Raw genomic sequence first — 19,511 nt, 5'->3', positions numbered from 1 at the left:
AGAGTTGTAAGGGTGCCAGATTCCATGCTCATGCATCTCTACTCTGTGCTTCGGAAGCTGAGGTTGCCCATTGGATAACAACAGAAGCTCCTGCATGTAATAAGCTGCTACTCCGTACCGCTGCTGCATTGATTATTATTGTATTGTACATACGGGCCACAGGCGCATTGAACTGCCAAATTGTCAAATCAAAAGGCCGTGAGAAATTCAGGGTTTTCCTTGGCATTGAAGCCACTAGGCTTGATGAAGTTGGCAGTCCGGGTTGGTTTGGTAGGTTCCATGTTTGGGTACATGCGATGCAAGGTGAGTTGCTCGGCGGGCTCACTCCTTTTGCTAGGTGCGCTCACGCCCTACTAGGTACCTGGCTATCAGGCTTTATATTATAATATATGAGAGTTTAAATACATTACATAGTAGGGGGATAAGCGCACCTGGCAAAAAGAGTGAGCCCGCCGAGCAATTCACGGTGCAAGGGATGAATGAGTGGGTGGCATCAGCCCTCATGCCCGCCAAGTCGCGGCTTCCCCAGCAATCATGTCTTGCCCTCTGTGTCGGTACTTGATACTGTGCGCGAAAAATCTTGGTTCAGACTGTGGAGCTCCACCACACACAAACAAATTTGGACTGTGCGTAAGCGTCCACCCTACACGCGGTCAAGGCTTAGATTGTGTCAAATGTCAACAAAGGCGGTGGAGGTGGTTCACAGCCAGGCTTGAAAAGTAACAGTGAAGTACTTCTGAGTACAGGCTGCATGCTCGACCTCTGAAGCACTACAAACCAACATTGAACTTAAAGTTCAGAGCTGCCTAGGTACCTGGGTACACGGCATCTGCTACCAGCGCCGCTGCATCAGCCACTCAAGCACTAGCCTGTGAAGAGACACTCCACATGCACCAGCCCGCGCCAAATGTGGCCGCCTGCGAAGGGAAAAAAAATATCATCTCGAGAACGAAATTTCCTCTCCTCCTCTTTCTTCCCACCACCACCCTTTATCCCACATCAACCCAAAACCCAAACGCGAGTCGGTTCAGAGGTACGGTCCTAGACCTGGTTCTCTGTCCTTGCACTTGTTGAAACTCAACCAAAAAACAATCCAAAAAAAATTTAAAAACCTCCCAAAAAACCACCCCTGCCCGTATTCCTGCCTCTGTGCGGACACGACTACAACTCTCAAATCAACACGCATAGTCTTTGGGCTAGCCATCCACCGCTACTCAAGTTTTTTTTTACGCGTCTACTCCTTTCTGCCGCCTCTTAATTCCGGGTGCAGAACTTCTCCAGTCCTTTTTCCTGTCACAAGACTAGTTGCGTTGAATCGGTTCGTCGCCCCTCTCGTTATCTCGTGGGAGCCTCAATCTCGGTCTTGCTCTTACCACAGGCCACCCGCCTGCTAACCTGAGAACCACCTTGTCCTCTCTAGACTATCGATTTTCCACGTTCTCGACATCAAAATGGCCGCCAACACTACCTCCGGCGCTGTTGACCAGCTTGCCACCGACCTCAACAACACCTCCCTCAATAATGGCAGCGGCGATGCCAAGCCCACTGTCGACACCACCGTCGGCGCTGCAGGCTCCGAAGACGCCTCTGCTCCCACTCCTAGCTCCGCTGCTCCCCATCCTCAGAACTCCGCCTCTCTCTACGTTGGAGAGCTTGATCCCTCTGTCACCGAGGCCATGCTCTTCGAGCTCTTCTCCCAGATCGGTGCTGTCGCCTCCATCCGTGTCTGTCGTGATGCCGTCACGCGTCGCTCTCTGGGCTATGCCTACGTCAATTACAACTCTACTGCTGATGGAGAGAAGGCCCTGGAGGAGCTCAATTACACCCTCATCAAGGGCCGCCCGTGCCGCATCATGTGGTCTCAGCGTGACCCTGCTCTCCGCAAGACTGGCCAGGGCAATGTCTTCATCAAGAACTTGGATGTTGCCATTGACAACAAGGCTCTCCATGATACCTTTGCTGCCTTTGGCAACATTCTGAGCTGCAAGGTTGCCCAGGACGAGAACGGCAACTCCAAGGGCTATGGTTTTGTCCATTACGAGACGGACGAGGCTGCTCACCAGGCCATCAAGCACGTTAATGGCATGCTTCTCAACGAGAAGAAGGTCTACGTCGGTCACCACATCCCGAAGAAGGACCGTCAGAGCAAGTTTGAGGAGATGAAAGCTAACTTTACCAACATTTACATCAAGAATGTCAGCACTGAGGCCTCCGACGACGAGTTCCGTGAGCTCTTCGAGAAGTATGGTGACATCACGTCTTCTTCTCTTGCCCGTGACCAGGAGGGCAAGAGCCGTGGTTTCGGTTTTGTCAATTTCACCACCCATGAAAGCGCCGCCAAGGCTGTCGAGGAGCTCCACGGTAAGGACTTCCGTGGCCAGGACCTTTACGTTGGCCGTGCCCAGAAGAAGCATGAGCGTGAGGAGGAGCTGCGCAAATCATACGAAGCTGCTCGTCTGGAAAAAGCCAATAAGTACCAGGGTGTCAACCTCTACATCAAGAACCTTGATGACGATGTGGATGATGAGAAGCTCCGCCAGATGTTTGCCGAGTTTGGCCCCATCACCTCCGCCAAGGTGATGAGGGATGCTCCTTCCGATGGATCCGACGACGATAAGGAGAAGGAAGAAGACAACGAGAAGGAGCCTGAGGCCAAGGAGGAAGCCAAGGAGACCGAGGAGGAAGACGCCGACAAGAAAGCTGATAAGAAGGGTGACAAGAAACTTGGTAAGAGCAAGGGCTTTGGTTTCGTCTGCTTCAGCAATCCTGATGATGCCACCAAGGCTGTTGCTGAGATGAACCAACGCATGATCAACGGCAAGCCCCTGTATGTTGCTCTGGCTCAGCGCAAGGATGTTCGCAAGAGCCAGCTCGAGGCCAGTATCCAGGCTCGCAACCAGCTGCGTATGCAGCAAGCTGCTGCCGCAGCCGGTATGCCTCAGCAGTACATGCAGCCTCCCGTTTTCTACGGCCAACAGCCGGGCTTTATACCACAAGGTGGCCGTGGTATGCCATTCCCTCAGCCTGGCATCGGCATGGGCGGTGTCCAGGGTGGTCGACCTGGTCAGTTCCCTGGCTACCCTCAGCAAGGTGGCCGTGGTGGTGTTCCCCAGCAGATGCCCCCCAACATGTACGGTATGCCCGGACAATTTCCTCCCCAGTACGGCCAACCCGGCACTCCTCAGTTCATGGCTGCTATGCAGGCTCAGCAGGCTGCCATGGGTGGTCGCGGCGCTCCTCAGGGTGGCCGTGGTGTGCCGCCTCCTAACGCTGGTCCTGGTGGTATGCCTGGATACCCGCCCAACAATCGTCAGGGTGCTGGCCGTGGAAATGGCCGTAACAACGCCGCGAATGGTCCCAATCAGGCTGGCCGGGGCGAGGGAAACAACAGCTCTGTGCTGCAGTCGCAGCTTGCCGGTGCCCAACCTGCCCAGCAGAAGCAGATCCTGGGTGAGATCATCTTCCCCAAGATTCAGGCCATCAATTCTGAGCTTGCCGGAAAGATCACTGGTATGCTCTTGGAGATGGAGAACAGTGAGCTCGTCAACCTGTAAGCATTTCCCCATGATACGCATTCCTTTATTTATCTAATTCTTTAAACTAATTCACTCATAGGATTGAGGATGACGGTGCTCTGAAGGCCAAGGTCGACGAGGCACTTGCTGTCTACGACGAGTACGTCAAATCACAAGGCAACGAAGGTGCCGAGGCGGGCGAGGCTAAGAAGGAAGAAGAGACCAAGGCTTAAAGTGACCAAGAGTCGAGGCCTTGTCACCAATTTCTTTTTAAAAGTTAAATGATATTCCTTTTGTTTGATTTCCTTTGTTAATATTCTTTCAGCTCCGTGCTGAACTCCTATTTCTGGGTGTGGTTTATTTTTCGGACAAGATGGTGGGAGGCAGGAACATTTTTTTACGCCCCGGCTTATGGCCCACATATCCGAAAGGTTGCATTATGTACAGATAGACTTCTTTGCTATGTCTTGCTCCGCGAAGGAATGGAGACACCGTCCTCCAAGTGGGGAGGGCAAATCGAACAGCTACTTGGCTACCCGGCGTGGTAGCAGTGTGGCTAAAGGACGACGGGTGAAGCTCGTTTTAAGAGGCGTTGGAAGGTTGTTGGTTTTTGTGAAGAACCGCCTGAAGTAGGCTTATACCCCTTGACAGACGGACAGGCCTACGTTGTGAGAGGCCAAATTGACACAAGAAGAAGCTTATGATAGTAGGAGATCGAATAAATGATTTTCTGAAATTTGTCGGACTTACGTATGGGAGGTGGGTGTACTGACGAGCCAGCCAGACTATGAGATCCCAATGATTATGCTCAAGAAGGCGTGATGAACTGTGATAGATTGCTGGATACTACATACATAGACGAACCAAAAAGTGCCATGCTTACACCGTCAGGGCTGTCAACGCTAACCCTATCCAAACGAGTCGTTGCTCTTCACAAAACAGTAACCCGCGTATAAAATCCCAAGCGCTCAAAATCAAGTCAGACCCTTTAATTTCCATTCGACAAACCATACGCCCAATCCCAGAAACTTTGCGGGTGAAGCTCGCACAAACTACATCGGCCCAGCCTCAACGTGACGCCCCTCATCTATCTCATGATAGACATATTTGCGGCTCCTATCAATCGAGTACAACGTCTCCATGACTTTCGTCTTCTGCTGACTCCTCACATCAGACAAGTAATCCCTCACTTGAACGATGCCTCGTATCTGATCCTCCAGAGTGAGGGTCGATGAATTGAGGCCCCGAACGAGTTGACTGGCCAATTTGCCACGCAGACTCTCGAGGGACGACTTCAAGGTGAGCAATTTTCCGTGATGGCCGACTAAATTTCCCTTGTTACGGATAGTTTTGGACCGAACGTCATGTAGTAGGGCGCGGTTCTTTTCGAACTTGCGCAATTCAGCGGCTCGGGGGCCGAGGATGCGCGCCCACAGGCCAGAGAGGAGCTCGGTTTGGAATTCCTCCTGGGTGGATGTCTCGTGGGCGACCGTGCGAGCGAGCTTGAGGAAGTGCGCGTCAATGTCGTCGAAGAGGGCGAATAAGGAGACAGAGTTCTCGAGCTCGGCCTGGATGGCTTCCTCGAGGGTGGAGAGGAAGCTGTTAAAGAGGAGTTGCACCATGCGTTGTTCGCGCTGGGGGTTGGACATGCCGAATATGGTGGTTGTGAGGCGGCCGACGCGCGTGGGGTGGCCGTGGGCGTCTTCGAGGATGGCTGTGGTTGTGAGGAAGTTGTGGATGTTGTCGTAGGCGTGGGAAAGGGAAGATGGGGGCGGGCGGGAGTTGAGGCGGTCCAGGTGCATTTTTGCCCATTCCATCACACTGAGGATGCTGGTGTGCGAGGGCGAAGTTAGTTTTTGTAGATGATAAAAAGGGGGAGCCTGGGTTGTGCGTATTATACCTGTCGATGTCGCCGTCAACGTGGGTGTGGAACTTGGTCAGTTCAAGCACAAGCTTCTTCATGGCCTCGCTGATGGAATCTAGGTTGTCAACAATGATTTCCGCGTCAGCCATCCCGCTGACTCGCACAGACTCGGCAAGGTCCCAGACAGCAATACTCGTTGACTGAAGGTCCTTGACATGTGCGACGGCTGGCTGTGAGAAATAGATGAGGGGCTCGAAGGAGCGTGCGATCCCGGCGACTTTGACTAGATCGCCGACCGGTCGTGGTGCTGCTGGCTTGACCAACACTCTGAGGGTTGATATAGAGAGAATGGCAACTAGGATGCCGGACACAATCGACATCCAGCCGTTGGTTAGAGCGCGATGCCGTCGCTGTGCGAACAAGACAGCAGCTTCTATGGGCTTTGTTCGTTGTTGGACTTCTGCACGGACGGCGAAGCGGAAATCTGGGGCATGATGTTAGCGCTTCGCGACGTCAGGTACACAAGTATATTGTTGTAAGTGATGTGAAGGACTTACAATTATCTGGTCCCGGTGACTCTCTTGAATTAGCCTTGGGGGTAGTAGGACTGATGTTTCCCACCTTCAACGTCACATCTTCACCTCTTTCTGGGCTTGGACTTCGTCCCTTCTCCGGACTCTGGCTTCCCGCCGGTAGCCTTGTTCGAATGGCCTGCTGAAGTACATCATCCTCAACATCGTCGTCATCCGAGTCGCTCACATCCGAGCCCGGCGATGTTTCTCTACTAAGCCGTCGCTGGCGTTTTGGCAGACGAGGGTGTTGCTTCCAGAAGCCGCGGCTCCTGTCGCCGTTGCCGAGTCTCCGCCATGCCGGCGGCGAGAACCCACCGGCTGAACCGGTGTCTGAGTCCTCGAGATCCTCCGTTGCTGGCTCGCTTGGGAGCGCTGACGAGTGACGCATCGAAATCGGGCTGATTGGAGGTTCGAAGTCCCGTAAGGAGGCGTCGAGGTCGTCTAGAGGTTCGACCTCCTCTGTTGGTGGTGATGTCATTGCTAACAGAATTCGAATATGCGCTGCTACTTGCTAAGTGGCGCGCCACAACAATTGATTGATCCTGAAGCACCAGTTGGCGGCCTTGTGGAGGAGGGGGCAGAGGCTTGTCGATAGTATAAGCGCTCCTACGCTGAGGTGTCGGCAGTCCCGGCAAAGAGGGCAGTGAAGGAAGTCTTGGTAAAGTGAATCGCGGAATGCGGAACGATATCTTGGGTAGGTAGAGGACAAGAAGGACGAAGATGACAATAACTGTGGCTAGCCACGTACTTGGCGCAACAGTGATGCTGATAAGTGAAACGCTGTTGTTGACAGTGATAAGCGAAGGCATGGAGCCTTTGAAACACATTTAGCGGCGATGGCGATGTCGACGGCCTGGATGAAAGTGAAGATGGACTGTTCTCTTTCTCTCTCTCTCTCTCTCTGTCTCTCTCTTATGCCCACCAGCCTGGGTCCCTCTCTGATCTCAGCGCGCGCATCAAATATGCAGGACGGGCTTTCTGCAAAGGGCACCTTGACCCGGTGACGCAAGAGCCTGTTCCGTCGTCCACTTGAGCTGTTGGCACCGTAGCCAGCCAGTTCTCGATCTTTGCCGTGTGGAAACCCAGAACCAAGGCCCTGGACTACTTGTTGATTCTCAGTTCTCTGCGTGTTCAAATAGGGATGTCGTCGTCGTAGTCAGCGACCGCATGGGTTTGCGAAAGAGGGAAAAGGGAAGCAGAAGAGGCTTCGGTCGGGGGGTGTCCATTGGATACGATGGCATCTTGAAGGCTCGCCCACTCACACTTGGGCCTCATGTTTGGGCCTCTGCCCATTTCACGGAGGAGGACCAGGGTGGTGGGATGCTGTGGGATGCTGTGAGCACTTCGAAATCGAGAGGTTGGGGAGTCGTGGGGCCAGGGGAGCCCAGGGCAGCCATACACAGTGCAGGAGCTTCCCTTTTCCACGCCCGCCGGCCAATCATCTCCCACCTTGGGCCATCCAATACACATAGTACCTTCCTTAGGTGCTCCGTATGTAGGTACGGAGTAGGTACCTACCTCTCGCTTGTCGCAGACCAACTATCTAGGCACCTAGTGGTTACGGAGTAGTAGGTATACTTGACAATCTCCGCTGCAAAAAGCACTTTGGCTTCTGCGGACTGGCCTTTCCCACCGGCGTCAAAATATCCGGTTGCGGCTTATTTGTTTAGTATTTTGTATGTATGTACTACTCCGTACAGAGCCGTACCTTTCACGGCATTCCATCCTTGATGGTGCCGACGCATGTCCTCGAGTGGGTTCGAGTGGGCGGGAAGGCGGGTAGCAGCTCTAGAGGTGGGGCGGTTCCAACCATATCCACTCCAGAGGGCCGCACCCTTTGACCTACCTACCCTCGGCCTCTGCCGCTCAACTACTCCTGAACACCCTCCTCTTTCTTTCCCCTTGCCAACTTCACCATCACCAGCGCCTCCAGAGGTCACGAAATGCAATATTAAAACACCCCTTTGATCACATATGTGCATTTCTGCTTTATCGCTATCGTATTCCGTAGTGTCAACCCATGCACATACCCAGACAAGTCAAAAAGCGGAATACCATCCTCTTCCGTGTTTCTGCAACCTCCGCAATGTGCCGAAAAAGTGCCATCCCCCCCCATTCACGTCAGCGCTCTTAGTCAATCTTGGCATTTGCCAGGCTACGGGCCGCCGGGTTGCTGATATTGTTCACCTGCTTGACGGCCTTCTGCTTGTACTTGCTCTGCTTTCGGAGCCTCTTCCTTGCCACCATGACGGGCACTGAACTCTTTGTCACGAGATAGTTGGAAAATGATCCCAGGATGACACTGTTTAATGGCGCCTTCTGTTAGTCGTGAGCTCACCAAACATGTCGGTTCCGGGGGACACTTACCCTTTCAAGGCGCTGCGACCTCTGCTACCGATGACCACCAACGTGGGGTTGATTATATCAATCACTTCTGTGATCAAGTGTCGCGGATTCTTGCAATGCAGCACCTCCACAATAACTCTGACTTGCAAGCGGGTCTTTCTCAACAGCCGCAATACCTTGTCTGTCATTTCCTGAATTGCACGTGATCGTTCCTCTACCGCTCTCTGATTGTCACCTCTCTGGGACGGCGCCGGCGAAGCCCCTGGTGTTCTATTCCCTCCCGCCGAGTCGGCGCGCGTATGCAGTGCCGAGGCTCGTTTCAATTCAACAACAGGCGTCACCGGGGCGGGTATGCCTTTCGCATTTGTGACTGTGTTGATGGCTGCTGCTTGCTCCTTCATGGCTTTTGGATCATCTGGCACAAGTGCCCCTTCGCCGGTCACTATGCCGGTTTCTTCATCCACGCAATAAATCGCTATCAAGGTGTCGCCGTCGCGCAGAACTGTTCCAATAGCCCATTCCAGAGCGTGAGTCGACTCATCACTCAAATCTGTTGCCACCAAGTATTTCCGTACTCTCTGCTTCTCCTCGTCAGCTGACTGCACCGTCTTATGATAATCTCCACGGTAGATGATGCGGATAGAACGATGAGAGTCTGGAGCAGTCAAGATATTGGTCATTGAGAAGCCCAAATTCTGTGCTCGCTTGATGTCGGCCATGTCAGCTTCCTCATCCGAGTCAAACATGGATGGCGTTGTGGAAGTAGGATTCTGATCGTAGCTGGTATTAGGATGAATCCCGCCTTTGACTGGCTTGACTGTGTCGCCCGATGAGTTGGTAATCTTAATTTCTGGTTCTAAAAGAGATCTGTAAGTGTAGGTTTGGCTCTGCTTTTGGGCGATTTTCGATCCTGAAGAAACTGGTTAGACATCGGCAAATATGGGACCTCGTGTCCATGGTCAGGTCATTCACCGGTGCTCGATAAAACTTACGTTCTTCGTCCGCAGCAGCCAACAAACTCAAAGTTTGGCGGTCACCTTGCCCAGATCGAGATCGGGATTTGCTATTCTCCCCTTCTTCGTGGGCATCTGGGTTCAGCGACCTTGGGGCCGTCTTACGACCACGGTCTTCGTCGTCAGATGAAAACGCCTCTTCCTCTTCGCTGGATTCCAGGTGCTCGCCATCCGGACCAAGGTAGTCTTTTATGAGCCGACCCTCACCAGCATCGTCGGACCGTTTCCGCATTGGCAACTGCGCCAGGCTACCACTAGAAAATGCCAAGTTTGCATCCGACAACCTGCGGTAAGCGTTGTTGATATCCACAACCTGTCCGTGGTCCAGCACTACTCTGTTTGGAGATAGGAGAGGAGAGAAAGTCGCCGGTGATCGAGAGCGAGCTGCCCACCTCTCATGAGGAGATTTCGACTTGGGGTGTCCTAGTCGACCGCCGGCAGAAGAATTTCGTCCTGTGTCACCTGGCAGCTGAAGACTGCTCAAGTCAGCACCACGGAGTGCCTCTCCTAGTACCCCTGCTCCCGGCAATCTTTTGCTGCTGCCGCTCTGAGATAGTCTCTTGGACCCAACATGACCGGAATATTGAGGAAGAATGCCTGAAAACTGGTACTCGGAAGTTTTGTCGACACGGAGTCCTGCTCGCGGTCCAAATTCCGCAGGCTTGAATGCAGCATCTGACGGGCTTCGTGGGTGATGTGAGCCCTGGGATGAAGCGGAATGCGTCTTGAAGATTGGTTCATTGGGGGTTGCAGGGCTGGAGCTTCTGCCATGGACCGATCCAGGAGGCGATGGAACGGCTATATCAAGCATACTTCGCACAGGTGCCTGCGTGGTAATGACTGGTGCATCAATGTCCAACATGCTCCTCACGGGAGCCTGCGTTGTGACACCATGCGAAGAGCCTTCGGGTTCCTCCTCGATATCTAACATGCTCCGAACAGGCGATCGCGGGGCCGCAGTATACGGCGAGGACGAGCGCATCCTGCTGGGGGAGGTAGGAGCGTTGAGATTCTTGTTTTCCAAGAGCGCAAGCACCTCCTGCCGTTCCATGTCAAGCATGGCGTCGATGCTCATGGGACGATGACCCGACATTTTGGCGATGATGTCGGACGAGGCAAGGCGCTTTTATACAATCGGTAACAGAACAAAGTTGACGGGTGGTTTTGTGGGTACTTCAAAACCTTGGGAGGCTCAAGATTGATGAGCGCGCCTGTGATAAAAACGCCGAGGCAGTGGGCCGTTGGGTTGCCTGATGCGAAAAGCAAGCAGGGCAAAATATTGCGTGTTGATGAGGGTGTTGAGGCAGGGCCTGGGTGCGAAATCTTGACGCGAGAGCCTTCGGAGAACACGACGCTTCGTCGAATCAACTTGGGGCCAGAATGGCATTGTGATAATGCGCAACTTGGGCGAAATGGCAGTTTCTGGCAGGCGTTGGAACCTGTCAGAACATCACGGCCGGGGGGTTGCGAGCCAGACGGAGAGGAAACAACGGTTTGCTCTATACAGTCGAGAGGGGAACAAACGATGCAGCAAAACAAGGCCGGCACAACGGACGGGGAGTCGGAGGCGCCAGATGCGGATGGCTGCAACAAGTCGGTTGTCGAGACAGGGTCGAAGGCGAGGGCGATGAAGATGGTGAGCGTGGGCGGGAGGAGGGAGGAGGAGAAATGAAAGAAGTGAAGGTGGGACTGTAAGGCTGTGTCTGTTGCGATACCGACTGGCAGTCCCAGGTGTTGCAGGCTAGCAGCTTGGAGGTGCACTAGAACGGCCGGGAAACCTGGAAAGTGTCCGGTCGGCCTGGGGCTTCAAGGGTTTCAGTGTGAAGGCCTGGTTGACGAGTGCCGCCGCGAGGCTGGTCGGCTGGCGCTACCCCGTAACTTACTACTTTAGGACTTACCCAAGGCACCTGGGTAACTCCACGGGCAACTGGGCGCTATGGAATACTTGACTGGCCATGGATCACCGTACATGTGCCAAGTACAGAGTGCTGGCGGGTGCTCAAGTGGGGAATGTGAGTTACCTAAAGTACGTAAGAACTTTAAGTAACTTACTAGGAACCTAGTAGGCCCATGTCGGCACCTAGTACTCTAGTACTCGAGATCTGGTGCAAGCCATCCAGTCATTTGCACCGTCGACATATGGTGCCAACTAAAGGCTTGTGAGTGCTGGGCGTCGACGAGATCAATGGAAGCTTCACTTCTCAGCCAACCCCATCCTTCAACGTTCGTGCCCGCTCTCAGAGCTGCAATACCCGGCTGACCGAGGCAGCCTCTCGTGCGGAATGTACAAACATTGAAGCAAACAGACCCCTCTAGCCCCTCCAACAGCGTGCACATGGTTGGTGGCACTTCAGCGCTAGTACTCGGTTCAATGGTTCGTCCTCGAGCTCAACACTGCCACAAGACACTGCAGCTCTTGTGGCGATGCACCGAGGTCTCTTTGGATCCTCCAAGGTACAGTGCAGCTTTATCAATTCACCACGTAGTCATGAAACGGAGAACACCACAGACGGCTTGTGTTTTTTCTCTTTTTTGATTAATTTTTTTTATAAAAAAAATCCTTTTTCTTATAACCAACTTCTCGAATTGCTGTTTGACAATCGCTCAATGCTGTTGTGGACTTGCCCAGCCCAGCGGCGTCTTGCTTCCTCCGACGTACGTATTCGGTCCCCTCCCCCCTCCTTCTGCATGGAGGTTAATAAAAGCTTAAAGTACGGAGCACGGAGCCTGAAAAACTGGATGGAGAATCACATGATCCCACTGCCAGCCGGCGCAGGGCCACGTTAGTCCGTTGTCTGACTCGTTGGTCCAATGCCACCATCTGATTATTACTGCTACTAGTACTCCGTACCTAGGTAGTTACAAAGGAACATGTCAATTGCCGTGATGAATCTTTGTACGACATGAAAATAAACGATACGCAGCGGGCCTGTTGTAAACGGCTTTGCATCAGATGCCTTTGCACCGAGATACGGGATTGCATGCACTCTGTAGCTTCGCTTATATTTTTGAATCCGCTTCTATAATTTACACACATGTATGCCCTTTGACATTCCCAAACACCATGTTGAGGGTTTTGCACCGACATATCCAGCCAATACAAGGTAATATACAAACTAAGCAGCGGGCTGCTACGTTTCTTTACATCTTCTTCTTGACTTTGAGCTTCTTGGAGCTGACGTTGGCTCGGGCAGCTGTGCCCAGCTTGTGAACTTGCTTCCTCTTTTCCCACACGCTTGATCGTCCTTCCACCACGGCAATGATCTCCTCTGCAATCCGGTGGGGGAACTGGTTCTTGCCGCTGCCCTTGGAGGGCTTCTTCTCAATCACATCCAGGATCCACTTGACCGCCATCCGCCTTCGTTGCCGAACCGCCAGAGGTACGGGCAGTTCGAGCGCCCGACCGCCGCCGCCGGCACCCGCGATATTCCGCACTTTGAGTAACGGCGCTACCGAGTCGATGGCGATTGTGATGTAGAGAACAGGATTCAATGGTAGGTGGGAGGCCGGCGGTGTGCCAGGTAGGAGTGGGAACTTCGGACTGTAGATGGGAGCCGGAGCCGTTCGGAGAAAGTTCATTACCGTCGCGACGTTCTGCAGAGAGCTGGAGTGAGTAATTCGCCGCCATGCTGAGCCCTATTAGTAGAGATATTACATACTCTTTGAGCAACACTAAGTTTGCCATCTCGCATAAGCAGCCGAGTGAGCTGCTCCAGGACCGGGTGATATCTTTGCTTCAGATTGAAACCTTCCGGGTAAGGCTTCCTGGGCAGCCCGAATTTGTGGCCTGGATTTTGGATATCGCCACCTTGGCCTATAGACAACTGTGCTGGTTCAGATGCTTGGGACCTGGCGATGAGCGCTTCCGCTTCCGCTTCCGCCGGGGTGGGAATGGTGCCTTCTCGGTAGAGTGCTTCTTCTTGAGCTGCTGTCAACCCCCCCTCTGTCTCACTAGTCGTGGGTCGGCCGCCGTATAGAATTTGCTCCAAAGCTGCATCGCTCAAAGTATCTATATGTAGATTATCGGGACCTTGGCTTGTCTGGTTGCCTAATTGTCAACACGTTTCCTAAATATCTCGAGTATAGGGGAAGAATCTCACTTGTGGCGTAGGAGGGGTTGGTTGCTTGCCAAAATTCGTAGCTGATGCATTGACCTTCAAGGTTGATGATATATTTTCATTTCTTGCCGCATCTCTGGAAGTCGTTGGATGTCCATTGGCATCGGTCGAAAATGATCGAAAGACACTCGTTGCAGGTCGGAAAGATTCCCTGCCATGTTGAGCAACTGGTCTTGTGCACACAGCTAGAGCTCTGCATGCCCCCAATAACCTCGTCCTCGGAGACATGATGACCCTCCGACCTGTTCTGGAGTAGGTTCCAAGAACCCGTGCTTTTCGCGTGACAACTAGAATATCGCGACGAAATTTACAGCAGCTGAACAGTAGTTGTCGGAACAAGACCGGTCCGGCTCATGCGCATGTATTACATAATCACCCTTTCCCCCAAAGGCCCACCATGAACTACGTCCTTAGCGACTTAGCCGAATCCCATCTCCAACCAAGCATATCAAGATACAAATAAGAGAGGCTTACGTGAAAATATATCGCCAAAGCCAATCTTCTCTTATGTAAACCAGGATACTTGCAATATTCTCTTTTAGGAAATCCTCAACACCCTCTATCGGACTCAAGAAGAGACTGAATACTTCCTGAGTTCACCTCTTCCTACTCAGTACCACAGGAAGCGACTCGAGCCGCCCTTTCAATCCGTAACGGCCTACAACTTTGCGACATTTTTTTTTTATATTCAATCCATGTCAGCATTGTATTCCTTTCCGGTGAAAGGTATTTGTGGTGATGAAGTCATACTTATATTCAGTTCTGAATTTGCGCCAAATCATACTAAGCCGATCCTTTACCCAATGTCCCATGTATCAATACATCTGGTTTTTAAAATGGTTCGCTTTCTTTTGCTTTGCCCTATTGAGGTCGGAGATGCCAATCAAAAAGAATAAGAAAAATAGCCATTGTTTGTCGCTTCCCCCAAAACGTGCTACTAAGCAGATAACTGGACAATAGTGCTTCAACATAAATAGGTCATGTCATCTGTTGGTATTGTTTTCCATTTTCCTTTGGAACAAGAAAAGAACAAAAAAAAAGAAAATCCCTGGCGCCGTTCCCATGGTGTGTTGTCCATTCCCGGTGCCGAGAGGCACAATTCCATCACCATTATAACTCCAATCTCGACCGAAATGCTGAAAGCAAATTCAAGCTATTGGATGAAGACACAACAAAACACTGATATCGAAGGAAAAAAATAACCAAAAGAATCGACCTCAAAACTTGGACGGGGATGGTTTTAGTGAGACGATGCCGATGAGTGAGCGAGAATCCATCACCAATTAACCCAGGGCTGGTTGGTGGATTGACTAGAGGCTGTGACGAGCCAATTGACTGCGCATTCTGCGGCGTCTTCTCTGGCGTTATTTAGGTTCTTGCCGTCGTACCAATATCTCGCGGCTAGGGTCTGACCATGCACAGTTACTCTGCTTGACCATGCAGTTCGTCCACCTGAGAGGCGTCATGGATCAGTACCCGGACATTCGTGGTGACAAACTGAGATGTCGTGGGGCGCATCATACCTCGGCGGTCAGAAACAATTTGGAAAACAGGGGGCATCAGCTGCGCATCGCGACAAAACTCTAGAAGAGACACTTAGTTGAATGTTGTAAACAAAAAAAGAGTGATGGTATTTTTAACCTTCTAATCTCTCCTGCCATGGGCAGGTGCTCGAGCCAGAGGAGCCGCTAGAACCGCTCGAGCTGTAAGTAGGCGATGGGGCCATCATCGATACGGTTTGGGCGACAGAGGCAGCCAAGTATAGAGTGGAGGATGTTAAGACGAAATTCCCAGTTCTCTCAGGACTGCCTAACGCAAGAGAGTATATGAAAGCTTATGGGCAATAAATCAGGTGAGAGACTGGCATGAAACTGATGGAAGAAGTCAGACACAGCGTGGGGTCTGCCTAGATTGCGACAGCGGCCGGGGTCTCAGAAGTTTTGGGAGACGCAGTACCGTGCCTCTTCGGGTGTCTTTTAGGTCTTATATATTCTCTCGATGTATGCACCAGTGAGACGAGTGAGGAATGTCGTAGGCAAGATGAGGCGTGAGGAGGTAGCGAGAAGATATATGGTGTTACTTTGTGGGAGACGCGACACAACGGGTGCTTGGTCGCGAGCTGTCGTCAGACCAGGTTTGTGTGAAGCTCGACCTTGAGGACAGCAGACGTGGACGTATAGAAGGCTGGAAAGTGCTGGAGGGCTTGTAGCTTGTACAGAATGTGTTGTCGCGGGAGACTGCATTGGGTGAAATATGAGGATGGGAGAAAAGGGGAAGATTATGACGAGAAAGTCGGGCTCGACGCTGGGTCCAATACCGAAGAAGGAACTACAACATGCAATGGCTCCAAGCTCAGGGACATGAGGAAAAACCTTGGAGCTCGGTAATTTCACAAGGGGACTCTGGGGACTCTGACGACTCTGTCTGGCTCGTTTCTTTTTTCCTCTCCGTTCGATGAGATGGCGGGGGGGTGCGGGTGCACAATGCGATTCCGGGAAAAGTCCTTCAGCCCCGGGTTGAAAGTCTCTCACGCTGTTCCTGTCGCCCATGTCGCCCATGTTGCCTTGAACAAGGGGACTGACACGGATAGATACCCATCACTGCACCGTGCTCTGACGTCTGGAATTAACCAAGTTGGTTCGAGCCACGATGGGCGGCGTTGATGGGTCGTTGACGGACGGGGGTCACATCCTCGGTGGTGGGCGTGGCGTGTGAGCGGGAAAGTCGATAAAAGTACGAAAGCCTCTCTGCTCCGTATCAGCTACAGCGTCCTCATAGCGCAAGCAAACCATACCAAGGCCAACATTTGAATGGTCAATCCATCATCCGTCAACCGGCAGGCCGGCGGCGAGGGAGCGGCGACAGGGGCGTCCATTGCCGGGACCAGGGTGAAGTGATGGGGAGGATGCATTAGCTGGCGCCAACCCAGCACTCGGGAACTGGGACTGCCCAGGAGGGAGTATGTTGTAGTTATGTCGGATGTACAGTACATATGTACATATTGTACATGGGCGACGATGTCTCTTCTCTTATGACACAGCTTCTACGGAGTAGAGTTGATGGCTCCATGATTGCCGACATGGTCCGCCGTCCGCCGTATGTACCATGCTTGCACTGACCAGGCTTCCAGGAGGCCGGTACCAGTCTGCGGGGAGAGAGACTGCAACAGGTTCGGCTTGAAGTTCTCGGACCTCGATATTTCACGCCTCAGACTCAGCCTCTGACGAAGCCCTCTGCGGCAGATGAGGCGCGCGAGAACAGAGCATATGGGGTCCGGATACGTGCGGAGTTGCTATACGGCACAATGACACCATTGCCATGAACTAAAAAGAACACAGCATGTTGGGCATTGACAGGGCACACCACACCCACAAGATATTGGGTTCTCGCCGTCCAAGAAGCCGATCAGCAACCCAAACTTCACCCCCAACGGCACACATACTGGTAGAGTTTGATTTTTGCAACCAGCTCGAATCGGTCGAGGCACAGTCAGCCATGCGGCTCAACCGGACGTGGTAGTTGTTGACCTGCGTACGGAGTACGTTACCACGCATGGTGCAGTGTATCAACGAGTACGTACTACTACCTAGGTAGTTGTAGTATATAGCTGCTCCGACTTCTGCTTTTCAGTACTGGTAGTAGCAGGTTCAGAAAAGGGGGCGGGGAGACAGGCGTACGAGGCAGCAGTTTCGGTATTAATGACAACAAACAATGATGGTGGAGATGAAGTGCTTGCTTGTCAAACCCAGCTCATGATCCACCACAACGACATGACAGGGAGAGACCAGGGTGAACTATCCACATGGTAAGCTAATGTAATAGTACTGGTACTAGTGGTTTCCCGACAGTTGTTGCCCGCTCGCCCGGGTTCTGTTTTGCTTCGCTGCGGAACAGGGTCCTGGTCCTCCAGCGCAAAGGATGTGGCTCTGAAATGGATTCCCAAAGCCCCAGGGCATATGAATGGGCCGGACGGTGTTTGAGGCCCTACGGGAGGCGGACCGAAGCCCGGAAACGAGGGTGTGGCGCCTTAAATTGCTTGGTTTGAGTGATGCTCCTAGTTGGTTCACCAAGCGATGACGGCCTGACTGGTCCACTTGATGCTCGCCATGACAATTTATACCTCGCGCAAAACGTTGGTCAGACCTTCGGGTGCGTTTTCGATACAAACCCTTGACAGGTGCGCAACTCCAGGCCGTTATCCTTGGTAAGGCTGGTCCCGGCCGAAACTGCCGCGTGTGTCGACAGCAAGCCAGGCAACCGGGGCACACATACATACATACTCCAGATGCGCGTGATTAGCAAGTTAGGGAAGGGTGCGTCAAAGAGTCGTATCACAGCGTAGAGAGCACCCCTTTGGTGGGTGTTGTCACGATGTTGTAGTTGTGTGGACACGGGCAGTTCTCAACGACATAGTGATGACGTTTGCTAGAGGTAGTTCTAATCGGCGTTCGGAGCTGTCAAGAGAAGTCAGGAAGATCTAAATGCACGTCGAGCTGACCATGACATTAATTCCGGCATGGGATCTTGGTTATTAGGGGGCAGCCAATCGCTGCAAATGGCTGTCTCTGAAAGTGTCACGAGACTCAAGTCGTTGGTGTCAAGTTTCAACCGTCGCTCCAGTGGTGTCGTCCCAAGAAGCCAGGTAATAATGCCCGAGTCAACGAGTCCGGCATATGATGAGTCAAGCGAACTCAACCGTAGCCAAGGGAGGGTGCGGACGCCAGCTTGTGCATTCTAGACCCATAGCTGGAGTGAATGTCTCGTTTTGGTGTTTGCGCAACCAGCAGGCTGGATTGTAGGCGACGAATCGATGTCCGACAGCCCAGCGAATGGTGTGGCCGATCTAAGTCTAAGATCGTGGCTGAAAACCTTCTGGCAATTTTTCAAACATGCAGCTGGCAATCCCCCGGCCACCGCCAGTTTGGAGGGCCACATACGTGGAGTCTGGCGTCTTGCTAGTGTCACGCCATCGCCACTTTTGTGCTGCTCGGGGGAAGCGGTCGAGGTTTTTTTTTTTTTTTTTTTTCGCGATTGTGTAGGCACGAGGCTGGACAGAGGCAGAGTGCTTCGATGGTTGAACAAGTCTGACGATGGTCCAGGTCTGTAATCCTATTGTATTCACCGAGTGTGCAACCCGGCTCGATCAACCTTGCATAATGGACAGCGTGATACTAAGCACGAGTGACGTTGAATGCATAGACGGCTGGCGGCCTTGGTACGTGGAGTTGACGAACCACGACGGGTTCTGCCGTGCAGCAATGTCAGGTTGTCGTCTCGTCATAAAGCGAATTCGTCGTTTGACTTCGAATTGTTGCTTGCAAATTCCTGCCCTTCCTCCACACGCCCCATCTGACATCCATCCGTCTAGTGTCCATCTCACGGCGCCTGTTTGCCTGTTTGCCTGCTTACCTGCATGCTTGCCGTTTCCTGCTCGCCAGTGCCTTCCGTTTTCTTCTGCCTCCACTTTGCACCTGCCTTGACGAACCTCGACAAACATCAGACGAACAAAGGCGTTTCCGCCATTGGAGCCCCACCCAGGTACCTGTTTTGCCTTTCCTGCTCAGGCACATTGACTCGGGCAGAACAGGAAGGCTGTAAAGACTGCCTACGACAAGGCCCATTCTTTCGTCGAGGCTGATTTCTATCCAGAAATGTATTTGAGTTGCCTAGAACTTGCCAGAATGACCCGCTGATGGATTCAGTTGTGAAGTCTATAATATTCGAAACAAGCGTCGCGTCCCGATAGACTCCCTTTCACGGCCCCCATCACACCCACGTTCGGCATCACGATCATGTCAGCTACCTGAAAATATGAAAGCGAACCGGCTACTAACATTCTTTCTTCGGCATGGCCGGAGAGAAGCACGGCATACTCTGATCCTTCATGGATAAAGAAACAACAAGCCAGGTTTGTGACCGGCGATATGCGCTCAAGTGGTGTGAAGCAGGGAAATTTCACCTCCTCAGCCCCCATTCATACCACGAACCCACCTGAAGTATTCCGTAGGGGTGCGCTCTCTGCCTTTCAGCACAGTTCACGCAACTTATGCTGGTTGTGGCCGTCTTTAAACCGTGGCCCACGT

The 19,511-nt window shown here is 52.5% G+C and overlaps 4 protein-coding genes across 4 annotated transcripts; 1 reads left to right on the top strand and 3 right to left on the bottom strand.

Moving 5' to 3' along the window:
• Window positions 1–1,451: 1,451 nt before the first annotated feature.
• Window positions 1,452–3,748, top strand: pabp-1 (Polyadenylate-binding protein, cytoplasmic and nuclear; the record flags this gene model as incomplete). Its single annotated transcript, XM_014691754.1, has 2 exons — window positions 1,452–3,550; window positions 3,616–3,748. 2 exons carry the CDS (start codon window positions 1,452–1,454, stop codon window positions 3,746–3,748), a joined length of 2,232 nt encoding a protein of 743 aa, XP_014547240.1.
• An 819-nt stretch (window positions 3,749–4,567) lies between these two features.
• G6M90_00g038830 (uncharacterized protein) lies at window positions 4,568–6,429 on the bottom strand (the record flags this gene model as incomplete). The annotated part of the gene is made up of 3 exons (XM_014691753.1): window positions 4,568–5,345; window positions 5,416–5,863; window positions 5,937–6,429. The coding sequence occupies 3 exons, from the start codon at window positions 6,427–6,429 to the stop codon at window positions 4,568–4,570; spliced, it is 1,719 nt and encodes a 572-aa protein (XP_014547239.1).
• A 1,652-nt stretch (window positions 6,430–8,081) lies between these two features.
• Window positions 8,082–10,403, bottom strand: G6M90_00g038820 (uncharacterized protein; the record flags this gene model as incomplete). The annotated part of the gene is made up of 3 exons (XM_014691752.1): window positions 8,082–8,253; window positions 8,319–9,207; window positions 9,290–10,403. The coding sequence occupies 3 exons, from the start codon at window positions 10,401–10,403 to the stop codon at window positions 8,082–8,084; spliced, it is 2,175 nt and encodes a 724-aa protein (XP_014547238.1).
• A 2,048-nt stretch (window positions 10,404–12,451) lies between these two features.
• Window positions 12,452–13,656, bottom strand: RSM7 (37S ribosomal protein S7; the record flags this gene model as incomplete). The annotated part of the gene is made up of 3 exons (XM_066130243.1): window positions 12,452–12,904; window positions 12,970–13,350; window positions 13,411–13,656. The coding sequence occupies 3 exons, from the start codon at window positions 13,654–13,656 to the stop codon at window positions 12,452–12,454; spliced, it is 1,080 nt and encodes a 359-aa protein (XP_065986550.1).
• Between the last annotated feature and the right edge of the window lie 5,855 nt (window positions 13,657–19,511).

Source organism: Metarhizium brunneum, chromosome 2, assembly GCF_013426205.1.
Source record: "Metarhizium brunneum chromosome 2, complete sequence".
In the NCBI taxonomy this organism is placed as follows: Eukaryota; Fungi; Ascomycota; class Sordariomycetes; order Hypocreales; family Clavicipitaceae; genus Metarhizium; species Metarhizium brunneum.
Note: the sequence above shows the minus strand (reverse complement) of the source record. Positions and strands in the feature narration are given on the sequence as shown.